Source organism: Bufo bufo, chromosome 5 (assembly GCF_905171765.1).
Source record: "Bufo bufo chromosome 5, aBufBuf1.1, whole genome shotgun sequence".
In the NCBI taxonomy this organism is placed as follows: Eukaryota; Metazoa; Chordata; class Amphibia; order Anura; family Bufonidae; genus Bufo; species Bufo bufo.
The window spans coordinates 106,634,044-106,648,319 of record NC_053393.1 but is presented as its reverse complement, the minus strand read 5'-3'; the positions used below and the strand labels follow the sequence as shown (position 1 = coordinate 106,648,319).

At 45.5% G+C, this 14,276-nt stretch overlaps 1 protein-coding gene across 2 annotated transcripts in view; it reads left to right on the top strand.

The window, feature by feature from the left end:
* Positions 1 to 14,276, top strand: part of LY96 (lymphocyte antigen 96) — a 52,726-nt gene that overhangs the window by 28,852 nt on the left and 9,598 nt on the right. For both annotated transcript variants that reach the window (XM_040432251.1, XM_040432252.1), the window contains exon 4: positions 1,321 to 1,376. In XM_040432251.1, coding sequence (XP_040288185.1) covers positions 1,321 to 1,376 — 56 coding nt within the window. The remainder of the gene's footprint in view (positions 1 to 1,320; positions 1,377 to 14,276) is intronic.

The following is a 14,276-nucleotide window of genomic DNA, read 5'->3' as shown; positions in this document are numbered from 1 at the left end:
GATTACTATGGGTTTTAACAGATATACTCATGTAGTCTCTTACCTCATGTACATTTTCCTAGTTTCTTTTTCAATTTGGACTCTCCCAACCCATTTTCATCATGTAAGCAAATCCCTCTGGTTTGTTTCCATCCTGTCTGTAGCACTTCCTGTTGTTGCATCCAACCAAACCCATGATACACTTCTCCTTTCTCTGCCACAATGCCCAGCTAGTTTATAGCTCCTCCCACCCAGTTACATAGACACTCCCCATCACCGCCCCTAACAATGCACAGCTAGTTTATAGCTTCTCCCACCTGCTAGTTACATAGACACTCTCCTATCACTGCTAGTGATGAGCGGGAGGTGCCATATTCGATTTCACGATATTTCGCGAATATTCGATTGAATATTCGTCTAATATTCTTCAAAATAAATATTCGTCATAATTCTATTTATCACAAATAATATGCGATTTAATTATTCGCGTATTATTCGCGTTCTTTTAACTCTATAAGACAACTTTCCTATGGCTATGGCTAGGCTAATATGTGTATTTTATGAATATTCGCTATATTGCTATAACTTTGTTTTTTAGAATATTTGTAATATTCTAAAAGACGAAGTTCTAGCAATATAGCGAATATATTCGTTATTTAGAATATTCGTCTTTGTTTTTTCCTTATTCCACCTTGGCATACTGCTCCCCGACAAGCGTCACTCGTCAACATGGAAACGCCTGTGGGTTAGAATATACAATCGGATCAGAGTTTTCACGATCTCAGGGAAAAATCTGATCCGATGGTATTTTCTAACCCACAGGCGTTCCCATGGTGACGGGACGCTTGTCGGGGAGGAGTATGCGAACAACTGTACAGATAGGAAAAAATAATGCGAAAATTCTAAATAACGAATATATTCACTATATTGCTATATATTCATTTTTTAGAATATTGGTCATTTTATTTTCCATATGAAAACATGATTCCTCCCTGCTTAAGTTGCTTCTGGGCCAATGACTTATTGACCCACAAGAAAGAAGCAGGGAGGAATCATGCTTTCAGATGTAAAAAAATGACGAATATTCAATATAACAAATATATAGCACTATATTCGTAATATTCGCGAATTTACGAAGTTGCAATATTCGCGATTAATATTCGCTATTCGAATATTCGAGCTCAACACTAATCACCGCCCCTAACGTATAGGCGATATGAAAACAGTACATCAAAAAACTGCCAGATTTATAATATCTACAGTGACTAAGATTATACTGTTGACTTTGTGTTACCGTTTTGTTCTGCTGCACATTTTTATTAATTGCTTATTTCTTAACAGAGACACTGAACGCATATTACCATGGTTTCAGTTCTAGGAAGCTGCAGCTTTTAAAGGTATTGTGGTGTTATGTTACGTCTTAACTGTACTATTTGGATATTTTATATGTACCAGAATTGCCATCATGAAAGGTGGACAAAAGACAACGAACGGGTATGCTTTTTTATATTTTTTGTTGTTTGTTTGTTTGTTTTTTTGCATCATATCAATATACACTGCAAAACCACATATTTTCTTTACTGCCATTATAAAAACTGCTGAAAAGGCAGCAAAAACACAAAATAGGCACTTGTAAGGCCTCTTGCACACGAACGTTGTTGGGTCCCTAATGCACGGGCGACATCCGTGCGGCGGCCGGGACGGATCGAGACCCATTCAACTTGAATAGGTCCATGATCCGTCCGCACCGCAAAAAAATAGAACAAGTTCTATTTTTTGCGGTGCGGGGGCACGGACAGAAACACCACGGAAGCACTCCGTAGTGCTTCCGTGGGGTTCCGATCTGTGCTTCCGTTCCGCATCTCCGTGATTGCGGACCCATTCAAGTGAATGGGTCCGCATCCGTGATGCGGCGGGCACGGTGCCCATGTATTGCAGACCCGCTGTATGCTGGCCGCGATATGGCCACGGGCACACAACGTTCGTGTGCAAGAAGCCTAACAGTACCTTTTCACTGTCTTATGTCCACCTTCAATGATAGGACAACTCTGGTGATTTATTATCCATAAGGAAATAGGATAGAGTAGGAGGCGAGTGCGAAACGGCCGTCGCTGCTTTTAAACTTGTGTGAAAGATGTTCCGCCCCTGCCTTGTATTATTGATACCTTTGGAAGAAATAAAGGAATCCATTTTCTACAGTGGTGAGTGCTGCCTACTCTATCCTATTTGCTTATGGACTATATATGTGTTTTTGAGGCTTGAGCACCACGATACTGTTTGACGCGGAGTCACGGAGGCGCCGGTATTTTGTTCGCTGGCGGGACAGAGGCTGTGCCGCCCCATCTTTTCTCTTTGAATGACTGGTGATTTATTATCTTTTCACTCTCCTGTAGTAATCTTAAAGTGCAGCTGTATGAAGAAAATCCATATTAGGCTGGGACTGTACTGTATGCATGCACACACTTTATCTGGCGACCACTTAAATTTTTACAACTTTTGGAAAATTTAACCAAGGGTTGTCTAAATGAAACACTCCTTTTAACCTCTGAAGTCTGTGTAATGTGATTGCCAAAATGAACTGGTAAGAGGGATCTACAATTTAGAATTAAAGGCAACCAGTTACTATGAAAATCCAATGTAAGCTACAGGCAGCATGTTATAGAGTGAGAAGAGCTGAGCAGATTGATATATAGTTTTATGGGAAAATATTCAGTAAAACATGTAATTTATTGATTTAAATTCCTGCTCATTCTGGGCTTTGAAGTCCAGGAGGCGGTCCTATCAGTGATTGACAGCCTTTCCTTTATGACTGTGTATACAGAGATAGTGTTAATCACTGATAGGACCGCCTCATTAACTTCAAAGCCCAGAAAAGCAGGAATTTAAATGTATAAAATACAAGTTATTCTGAATCTTTCCCCAAAAACTATACAGTATATCAGTCTGCTCAGCTCCTCCTGCTCTATAACATTCTGATTGCAGCTCAAACACCAATTTCAATGCGACAGATTCCCTTTAAGCTTCCTGTGTAAAAGTTGAATTTAAAGTACACATAGGGGCACATTTATTAAGACCAGTGTTTTAGACGTCGGTCTTAACCACTTCAGCCCCCATAGCTTAAACACCCTTAATGACCAGGCCACTTTTTACACTTCTGACCTACCCTACTTTCACCGTTTATTGCTCGGTCATGCAACTTACCACCCAAATGAATTTTACCTCCTTTTCTTCTCACTAATAGAGCTTTCATTTGGTGGTATTTCATTGCTGCTGACATTTTTACTTTTTTTGTTATTAATCGAAATTTAACGATTTTTTGGCAAAAAAATGAAATTTTTCACTTTCAGTTGTAAAATTTTGCAAAAAAAACGACATCCATATATAAATTTTTCTCTAAATCTATTGTTCTACATGTCTTTGATTAAAAAAAAATGTTTGGGTAAAAAAATAATGGTATGGGTAAAAGTTATAGCGTTTACAAACTATGGTACAAAAATGTGAATTTCCGCTTTTTGAAGCAGCTCTGACTTTCTGAGCACCTGTCATGTTTCCTGAGGTTCTACAATGCCCAGACAGTACAAACACCCCACAAATGACCCCATTTCGGAAAGTAGACACCCTATGGTATTTGCTGATGGGCATAGTGAGTTCATAGAACTTTTTATTTTTTTGTCACAAGTTAGCGGAAAATGATGATTTTTTTATTTTTTTTTACAAAGTCTCATATTCCACTAACTTGTGACAAAAAATAAAAAGTTCTATGAACTCACTATGCCCATCAGCGAATACCTTGGGGTGTCTTCTTTCCAAAATGGGGTCACTTGTGGGGTAGTTATACTGCCCTGGCATTCTAGGGGCCCAAATGTGTGGTAAGGAGTTTGAAATCAAAATGTGTAAAAAATGGCCAGTGAAATCCGAAAGGTGCTCTTTGGAATGTGGGCCCCTTTGCCCACCTAGGCTGCAAAAAAGTGTCACACATCTGGTATCTCCGTACTCAGGAGAAGTTGGGCAATGTGTTTTGGGGTGTCATTTTACATATACCCATGCTGTATACACCAATATACACTGCTCAAAAAAATAAAGGGAACACTTAAACAACACAATGTAACTCCAAGTCAATCACACTTCTGTGAAATCAAACTATCCACTTAGGAAGCAACACTGAGTGACAATCAATTTCACATGCTGTTGTGCAAATGGGATAGACAACAGGTGGAAATTATAGGCAATTAGCAAGACACCCCCAATAAAGGAGTGGTTCTGCAGGTGGTGACCTGACCACTTCTCAGTTCCTAGGCTTCCTGGCGGATGTTTTGGTCACTTTTGAATGCTGCCGGTGCTTTCACTCTAGTGGTAGCATGAGACGGAGTCTACAACCCACACAAGTGGCTCAGGTAGTGCAGCTTATCCAGGATGGCACATTAATGCGAGCTGTGGCAAGAAGGTTTGCTGTGTCTGTCAGCGTAGTGTCCAGAGCATGGAGGCGCTACCAGGAGACAGGCCAGTACATCAGGGGATGTGGAGGAGGCCGTAGGAGGGCAACAACCCAGCAGCAGGACCGCTACCTCTGCCATTGTGCAAGGAGGAACAGGAGGAGCACTGCCAGAGCCCTGCAAAATGATCTCCAGCAGGCCACAAATGTGCATGTGTCTGCTCAAACGGTTAGAAACAGACTCCATGAGGGTGATATGAGGGCCCGACGTCCACAGGTGGGGGTTGTGCTTACAGCCCAACACCGTGCAGGACGTTTGGCATTTGCCAGAAAACACCAAGATTGGCAAATTCGCCACTGGCGCCCTGTTCTCTTCACAGATGAAAGCAGGTTTACACTGAGCACATGTGACAGACGTGACAGAGTCTGGAGACGCCGTGGAGAACGTTCAGCTGCCTGCAACATCCTCCAGCATGACCGGTTTGGCATTAGGTCAGTAATGGTGTGGGGTGGCATTTCTTTGGAGGGCCGCACAGCCCTCCATGTGCTCGCCAGAGGTAGCCTGACTGCCATTAGGTACCGAGATGAGATTCTCAGACCCCTTGTGAGACCATATGCTGGTGCGGTTGGCCCTGGGTTCCTCCTAATGCAAGACAATGCTAGACCTCATGTGGCTGGAGTGTGTCAGCAGTTCCTGCAAGACGAAGGCATTGATGCTATGGACTGGCCCGCCCGTTCCCCAGACCTGAATCCAATTGAGCACATCTGGGACATCACGTCTCGCTCTATCCACCAACGTCACGTTGCACCACAGACTGTCCAGGAGTTGGCAGATGCTTTAGTCCAGGTCTGGGAGGAGATCCCTCAGGAGACCGTCCGCCACCTCATCAGGAGCATGCACAGGCGTTGTAGGGAGGTCATACAGGCACGTGGAGGCCACACACACTACTGAGCCTCATTTTGACTTGTTTTAAGGACATTACATCAAAGTTGGATCAGCCTGTAGTGTGTTTTTCCACTTTAATTTTGAGGGTGACTCCAAATACAGACCTCCATGGGTTAAAAAATTTGATTTCCATTTTTTTTTTTGTGTGATTTTGTTGTCAGCACATTCAACTATGTGAAGAACAAAGTATTTAAGAAGAATATTTAATTAATTCAGATCTAGGATGTGTTATTTTTGTGTTCCCTTTATTTTTTTGAGCAGTGTATGGCTCACAGAGGTGAGTACTCGTGCCAAGCCTGCACGTAGGATGAAACACCGAAGAAAAAAGGCCAGCACAGAAATGAATATATAATTAATCTTTATTATGGTCTCAAACCAGGACCGGAGGTAAAAATACAGATAAAATACAATACTATGATGAATGAGAGACACACAGGAAGAAAAAACCAACACCACTGGTAATGAACATATAAATAAAAAATATATATATATGTCAATAGATATCAAGGCTAATGAAATCATATAGATACAAAATGGTATATGGGTGAAAAAAAAAAGCCAGATATCTATAATGCAGGCAGAGTCATGGATAGTATAACCGGATGAAAATCCAAAAACAGTACAAGAGTAGATAAAGTGCAAAGTGCCAAAATGCAAGTACATAAATCAGATTAATAAAACATCCGTATAAAGACTGATGACATAAAATACCTGAGTGGTGAACTGGATAACCCCAATGCACGTTTCGCATTAGCTTCTTCAGGGGACCCTGACAGACAAAAAATAATAAATTCTAGGAACTCGCCATGCCCCTCACGGAATACCTTGGGGTGTCTTTTTTCCAAAATGGGGTCACTTGTGGGGTAGTTATACTGCCCTGGCATTCTAGGGGCCCAAATGTGTGGTAAGGAGTTTGAAATCAAAATCTGTAAAAAATGGCCAGTGAAATCCGAAAGGTGCTCTTTGGAATGTGGGCCCCTTTGCCCACCTAGGCTGCAAAAAAGTGTCACACATGTGGTATCTCCGTACTCAGGAGAAGTTGGGCAATGTGTTTTGGGGTGTCATTTTACATATACCCATGCTGGGTGAGATAAATATCTTGGCAAAAGACAACTTTTCCCATTTTTTTATACAAAGTTGGCATTTGACCAAGATATTTCTCTCACCCAGCATGGGTATATATAAAATGACACCCTAAAACACATTCCCCAACTTCTCCTGAGTACGGCGATACCACATGTGTGACACTTTTTTGCAGCCTAGATGCGCAAAGGGGCCCACATTCCTTTTAGGGGGGCATTTTTAGACATTTGGATCCCAGACTTCTTCTCACGCTTTAGGGCCCCTAAAAAGCCAGGGCAGTATAAATACCCCACATGTGACCCCAAGGTATTCAATAAGGGGCATGGCGAGTTCATAGAATTTTTTTTTTTTTGCCACAAGTTAGCGGAAATTGATTTTTTTGGTTTTTTTCTCACCAAGTCTCCCTTTCCGCTAACTTGGGACAAAAATTTCAATCTTTCATGGACTCAATATGCCCCTCAGTGAATACCTTGGGGTGTCTTCTTTCCAAAATGGGGTCATTTGTGGGGTGTTTGTACTGCCCTGGCATTTGAGGGTCTCCGCAATCATTACATGTATGGCCAGCATTAGGAGTTTCTGCTATTCTCCTTATATTGAGCATACGGGTAATGAGATTTTTTTTTTTCGTTCAGCCTCTGGGCTGAAAGAAAAAATGAACGGCACCGATTTCTTCATTCGCATCGATCAATGTGGATGAAAAAATCTCTGCCAAAAAAAAAAAAGGAGGGGAAAGGCGTCTGCCAGGACATAGGAGCTCCGCCCAACATCCATACCCACTTAGCTCGTATGCCCTGGCAAACCAGATTTCTCCATTCACATCAATCGATGTGAATGAATAAATCATTGCCGGGATTTTTTTTTTTTATATATATACAAAGTGTTTGCCAAAGTATATGAACACCGCCACCTCCTCAGCTCATATGCCTCGGCAAACGTATCTTTTACTGCAGAGGAGAAATCTCGTCTTGCAGCGCCGCATACACCGACTTGTGTGTAATCTGACAGCAGCGCAATGCTTCTGTCAGAATGCACATCAGTGCTGCAGCTAGTCGATCGGTTGGTCCACCTGGAAGGTAAAAAAAACAAAACAAAAAAGAAAAAACCAGGCCGCAACGCAATAAATTTATTAACTTTTGAACAGAACATAGAAACTTTTTTTTACTTTTTTAACTGAACGTTAACTTTTTTACTTACCGGTAATTTTTTTTTTGTTTAGTTTTTTTTACCTTTATAGAACAAACCTCTCCTTCCCCATGGGACAATGTGCAAAGCGCAAATCGCCCAAAGATGTGGCGAAGTACGTTATGCACTTTATCCCAGGTGAAAGGAGAGGTTTGCAGCAGCTGTGAGTAAAAGGGCCCTAATAGCCCTGTGTGCCTGTCCTGGTGAGATGTGATCCCTATGCTAGGTGTACCTGGGTGTGGTACTTCCGGAAACACTCTCCAAAGCATAGGGCAGGGTGGTCAGGACAGTCAGGACAGAAATAGCGGGTGTCATGCCTTATTCCACTCCTGCTACAGACACAACATCTTTTTCGGGGTGACGGTTGGGTTGAGGTACCAGGAACGACACTGGGGAAATGTCGCTCGTGTAGACGGCTAACTACACTGGTGGTTGGGGCCACGGAACCTCCTGGATACAGGAGGTTCGCGATGATCTCTTCCTGAAATTTGAGGAAGGATCCTGTTCTCCCAGCCTTACTGTAGAGAACAAAACTATTGTACAGAGCCAATTGAATCAAATATACAGACACCTTCTTATACCAGCGTCTGGTGCGTCAGGAAACTAAATAGGGAGCCAACATCTGGTCATTGAAGTCCACCCCTCCCATGAGCGCATTATAGTCGTGGACTGAGAGGGGCTTTTCAATGACACGGGTTGCCCTTTCAATTTGTATGGTCGTGTCTGCGTGAATGGAGGAGAGCATGTAAACGTCACGCTTGTCTCTCCATTTCACCGCGAGCAGTTCTTGGTTACACAAGGCAGCCCTCTCCCCCCTTGCAAGAAGGGTGGTAAAGAGCCTTTGGGGGAAGCCTACGCGACTAGTTCGCGCGGTGCCACAGGCGCCAATCTGTTCTAGAAACAAATGCCTGAAGAGGGGCACACTTGTGTAAAAATTGTTCACATAAAGATGGTACCCCTTGCCAAATAAGGGTGACACCAAGTCCCAGACTGTCTTCCCACTGCTCCCCAGGTAGTCAGGGCAACCGACCGGCTCCAGGGTCTGATCTTTTCCCTCATAGATCCGAAATTTGTGGGTATAGCCTGTGGCCCTTTCACAGAGCTTATACAATTTGACCCCATACCGGGCACGCTTGCTTGGGATGTATTGTTTGAAGCCAAGGCGCCCGGTAAAATGTATTAGGGACTCGTCTACGCAGATGTTTTGCTCGGGGGTATACAAATCTGCAAATTTCTGGTTGAAGTGGTCTATGAGGGGCCGAATTTTGTGGAGCCGGTCAAAAGCTGGGTGGCATCTGGGACGAGAGGTGCTGTTGTCGCTAAAGTGCAGGAAACGCAGGATGGTCTCAAAACGTGCCCTTGACATAGCAGCAGAGAACATGGGCATGTGATGAATCGGGTTCGTGGACCAATATAACCGCAATTCATGCTTTTTAGTTAGACCCATGTTGAGGAGAAGGCCCAAATAAATTTTAAGTTCGGAAACTTAGACTGGTTTCCACCGGAAAGGCTGGGCATAATAGCTTCCCGGGTTGGCGGATATAAATTGTGTGGCATACCGGTTTGTCTCTGCCACGACTAAGTCCAAGAGCTCCGCAGTCAAGAACAGCTCAAAAAATCCCAGGGCCGAACCGATCTGAGCTGTCTCAACCCGAACTCCAGACTGGGCGGTGAAAGGGGGAACTACAGGTGCGGCTGAAGTTGGTGACTGCCAATCGGGGTTTGCCAGCACCTCAGGGACTCTAGGGGCTCTACAGGCCTGTCTTTGCGGTGGCTGCGACGGGGTAACTATTGCACGTGCCACCTTACCAGCTTCAACTGCCCTTCTGGTGCTCGCCACTTCACCATGTTGTACGGCAGTGCTGGTACTAGGTCCAGGGAGGGCTGCGCTGCTGGTGTATGCCTCACCACGTGATCCGACAGTGCCAGCCCCACTCTGCTGCCCTTGAAACGGATCCTGCACAACCTGCGGTCTAGCAACACGGGGCCTGGTACGCCTGGTGCTATCAGGGACCTCAACCTCCTCGTCCGAACTTTGGGTCAGACTGCCACTGCTCTCTACAGGTTCATATTCTGACCCACTAGATTCGTCAGATGAGGGTTCCCATTCCTCACCCGACTGGGTCAGAAGCCTGTAGGCCTCTTCAGAAGAATACCCCCTGTTTGCCATTTGGACTACTAAATTTAGGGGTATTCCCTGAGACTACCCAAGAAAAAAAGCAAGCCTGTCTTACAAAGGGGAGGCTAGCGAAGTACCGGAGGCCGCTGCGGTTGATAAAAAATATCAAAACTGATTTTTTTTTATCGCCGCAGAGCTTGGAAAGTGATTGTGCAGTGATCAAAAAATATAATATTTTTTGTCACTGCGGTGGGGCGGGCGTGGGTGAACGCACGTGTGGGAGACCGATCAGGCCTGATCGGGCAAACACTGCGTTTTGGGTGGAGGGCGAGCTAAGGTGACACTAATACAATTATAGATCTGACCGTGATCAGTTTTGATCACTTACAGATACTATAAATGTACAAATGCTGATTAGCGATACGATTAGGGACTGCGGTGCGGTGGGCTGGGCGCTAACTGATCCCTAAACTACCTAACCAAGGGGCCTAAACTATCCTAAAACCTAACAGCCAATACTAGTGAAAAAAAAAAAATGACAGTTTACACTGATCACTTTTTTCCTTTTACTAGTGATTGACAGGGGCGATCAAAGGGGTGATCAAGGGGTTAATTGGGGTGCAGGGGGTGATCTGGGGCTAAAGTGTAGTGTTGGTGCTACTCACTGTGAAGCCTGCTCCTCTGCTGGATCCAACCGATGAAAAGGACCAGCAGAGGAGCAGACAAGCCATATAACAGATCATATTTACTAATATGATCTGTTATATGGCTTGTGATTCGTTTTTTTTTAAATCGCCAACCTGCCAGCCAATGATCGTGGCTGGCAGGCTGGTGACGAACTTGTCCTCTAACTTTTGCTGGCCCGCGATGCGCATGCGCGGGCCGGCTTTGAGCGAAATCTCGCGTCTCGCGAGATGACGCGTATATGCGTGACTCTGCACAGCGCTGCCACCTCCGGAACGCGATCCTGCGTTAGGCGGTCCGGAGGTGGTTAATAAAGGCCCATAGCTGGAGGTGGATCCTCCAAAGTTATGAAGAGGCGCAGGGCTCTCCATAACTTCGGCGCATCCAGTGCCAGTTCTAAATGTAAGACAACTTCCGAGGTGGTGTTCTTCATTGTGTTTTATTCTGGTAGTCTTGGTCGTGAGGAGGTATGGTGCTTTATAGGGGATTGTCCTTCCACCTGTAGACCATAAAGGGAGTCTGTCACTAGGAAATTCACTGTTACACCAGGCACAATGCCCTGTAGGACTAGCTTAGCTGAATGTAAATGATACTGTTTACTTAGTGATCTGTTTCTTCATTTTGGAGAACAAGTACTTTTATTCCAAACTAGCAGAAGGACACGGTTTCGCATGGGTATATTTCATCTATTTCATTTAATGTTTCTGTATGTCATTGAAAGATATCTACAGTATCCACTATAACAGTGACATCTACAGTACCCCGCCCCTTTAACAGTGACCTCCACAGTGGCCTGCCCCCTTAACAGTAACATCCACAGTGCCCTCCCCTTTAATAGTGACCTCCACAGCAGCCTCCCCTTTATTAGTGACCTCCACAGTACCCTGTCTCGTCAACAGTGATTTCCACAATAACACACCCCCTTAACAGTAACCTCTACAGAACTCTGTTCCCTTAAAATGTGACCTCCACAACACCCCGCCCCCTTAACAGTGACCTCTACAGCACCCCGCCCCTTAACACTGACTTCCATAGCGGACCGTCCCCTTAACTGTGACCTCCACAGTTCCCTGTCCCCTTAACAGAGACCTCCACAGCGCCCGCCCCTTTAACAGTGACCTCCACAGCTTCCCGCCCCCTTATCAGTGACCTCCACAGCAGCCTGCCCCTTTAACAGTGACCTCAACAACATCCCACCCCCTTAAGGCTAGTTTCACACTAGCGGCAAGGAACTCCGTCAGGCTGTTCCAGCGGGTGAACAGCTTGTCAGATCTGTCCTGCCACTAGTGCACGAGTGCACCCGAACTACCGCTCCTGCCTCATTGACTATAATGGGGGCGGCGCAGAGTTCCGGTGGCAGCGCATGCCGAGAGGCGGCAGGACTAAAAGTACAACATGTCGTACTTTTATCTAGCCGCCTCTCAGCATGCGCTGCCGTGCTGCTGCCGGAACTCCGCCCACCCCATTATAGTCAATGGGGCTGGAGCGGTAGTCTGGGGGCACGCGTGCACTATTGGCAGGACAGATCCGACAGGCTGTTCACCCACTGAAACAGCCTGCTGGAGTTCCTTGCCGCTAGTGTGAAAGTACCCTAACAGTGACCTCCACTGCAGCCTGCCCCTTTAACAGTGACATCCACAGCGGCTGCCCCTTCATTAGTGACCTCCATAGTACCCCATCTCCTTAAAGGGATTCTGTCACCTCGTTTTAGCTTATAGAGCTGCGGACATGCACGGCTATATCGCCGCTAGCATGTCTGCAATATACCTGTCCCATAAAGCGGTGTCCTTTTATTGTGTTTAAAAAATGATTTTATAGAAATGTAAACGAGCATGGTAAGGTGCCCAAGGGGCTGTACTAACCTTCTTGGTGCCCAGCCACGCCCCCCTGTGAAGGAGCCCAGCACCGCCTGCGCCCTCCGAATCTCCTCCTTTCTTCACAGTTAGATTGCCGTAATCTTGCGATGCGCGAGCTCGCGCATGCTCAGTGCCGGTATAGTGTTCCTTCCCTGTGCTGGCATCAGCCTCGGGGAAGGAACTGAGCATGCGCGGCAATCTAACTGTGAAGAAAGGAGGAGATTCGGAGGACGCAGGCGGTGCTGGGCTCCTTCACAGGGGGCACCAAGAAGGTTAGTACAGCCCCTTGGGCACCTTACCAGGCTCGTTTACATTTCTATAAAATCATTTTTTAAACACAATAAAAGGACACCGCTTTATGGGACAGGTATATTGCGGACATGCTAGCAGCGATCTAGCCGTGCATGTCCGCAGCTGTATAAGCTAAAACGAGGTGACAGAATCCCTTTAACAATGATTTCCACAACACCCCGTACCCTTAACAGTGGCCTTTATAGCAATCTGCCCCTTAACACTGACCTCCATAGCGGACCTGCCGCTAGCGTGGCCAGAGGTCCGGTTTTAGGCTGGACAGTCTGGCTTTCAGACTTCCTGTCCTCCATCCGGCGCAGGGCCTGGACGAACACAGGGATGTTCTTTTGAACAGTTCACTTTCAGACAGCAGCACTGTGCTGTCTGAGCATGAGCTGCAGGGAGAAAGTCACCCTCCCTCCCACCCCTGAAGCTGACAGAAGTTGATTTTACCTTAATTTTTTCAATCCCCGTCGGCTGTGGAGTGGGAGGGGGCGTGTTTTAGTGGGACCTGGGGGTGGAGTTTTTAAGTCTGTCTTTTGAGGGTGGCCTGAATTGCCACCCTACCTGCCCTTGAACTGTGACCTCCACAGCACTCCACTCCCTTAACAGTGTCATCCACAGCGCCCTGCCCCTTTAAAGCTGACCTACAGCAGTGAAGAAAAATGGCTGGGTTGTTATGGAAACCTGGTGTAAAACTGTGTGTATGTGGAGACTAAGGGCCTGCGAGCTTCTATTGGCTGATAAGGGTCATGTGACCAGGCTTCTATTGGCTAATGCATTTTTTTGGAATATCTAATGCAGGGATGTCCTTTTGAACAGCTCACTCTCAGACATCAGCACTGTGCTGTCTGAACGTGAGCTGCAGGGAGAAAGTCACCCTCCCTCCCACCCCTGCATCTGACAGAAGTTGATTTTTACCTTAATTTTTTCAATCCCTGTCAGCTGTGGAGTGGGAGGGGGCGTGACCTAATCGGATTGGGGGCGTGGCCCTATGAGCTTCTATTGGCTGATAAGGGACATGTGACCGTGTGTATGGCAGTTGGGATATGAAGAAAAAGACCTGCAGGCTTCTATTGGCTAATGCAGGTCATCTGATGTGCCATATTTAAATTTTTGGGGAATATCTCAGGAACTAGAGAGCTGTGACCCCCACAAGATTTCTTTCCAGGTAGCAAGATATGTGTATACGAAGTTTTTGAGTAATCACGGAACATACTCACATACATACATATATACGTCCTTCTTTATATATATAGATGAGCAGTTAAGTGCACTGAGGGTGGGCCCAAGCCACTCTCTGCTCCATTCCGTTTCCTGATGCCTTTGCCAGCCCCTCCCTTGATTGACAGGGCCAGGTGCCAGGAGTCATCTTGTCTAGTCCTGTCAATCAAGGAGAGGGAGAGGCTGGCAGTGGAAGCTGGAGTAGCGTGGGTGCACAGAGTGACTTAGGACCACCCTCAGTGCATGTAGATGCTCATTTGCATATGGTATAAAAGTTATTTTTCTACAAAATGAAGCAACAGGGAGCTGTTCATTTGCATATGAATTAACATTAATTTTTCTCCACAATAAATGGAATAAACAAATCCATAAGTGAAAGGTATCATTATATTCATCTGAACTAGTCGTACAAGTCATTGTGACTGGTTAATCAGTGAATTTCCTGATTTCCTAGAATTTTATTAAAGATTGCAACTGCAT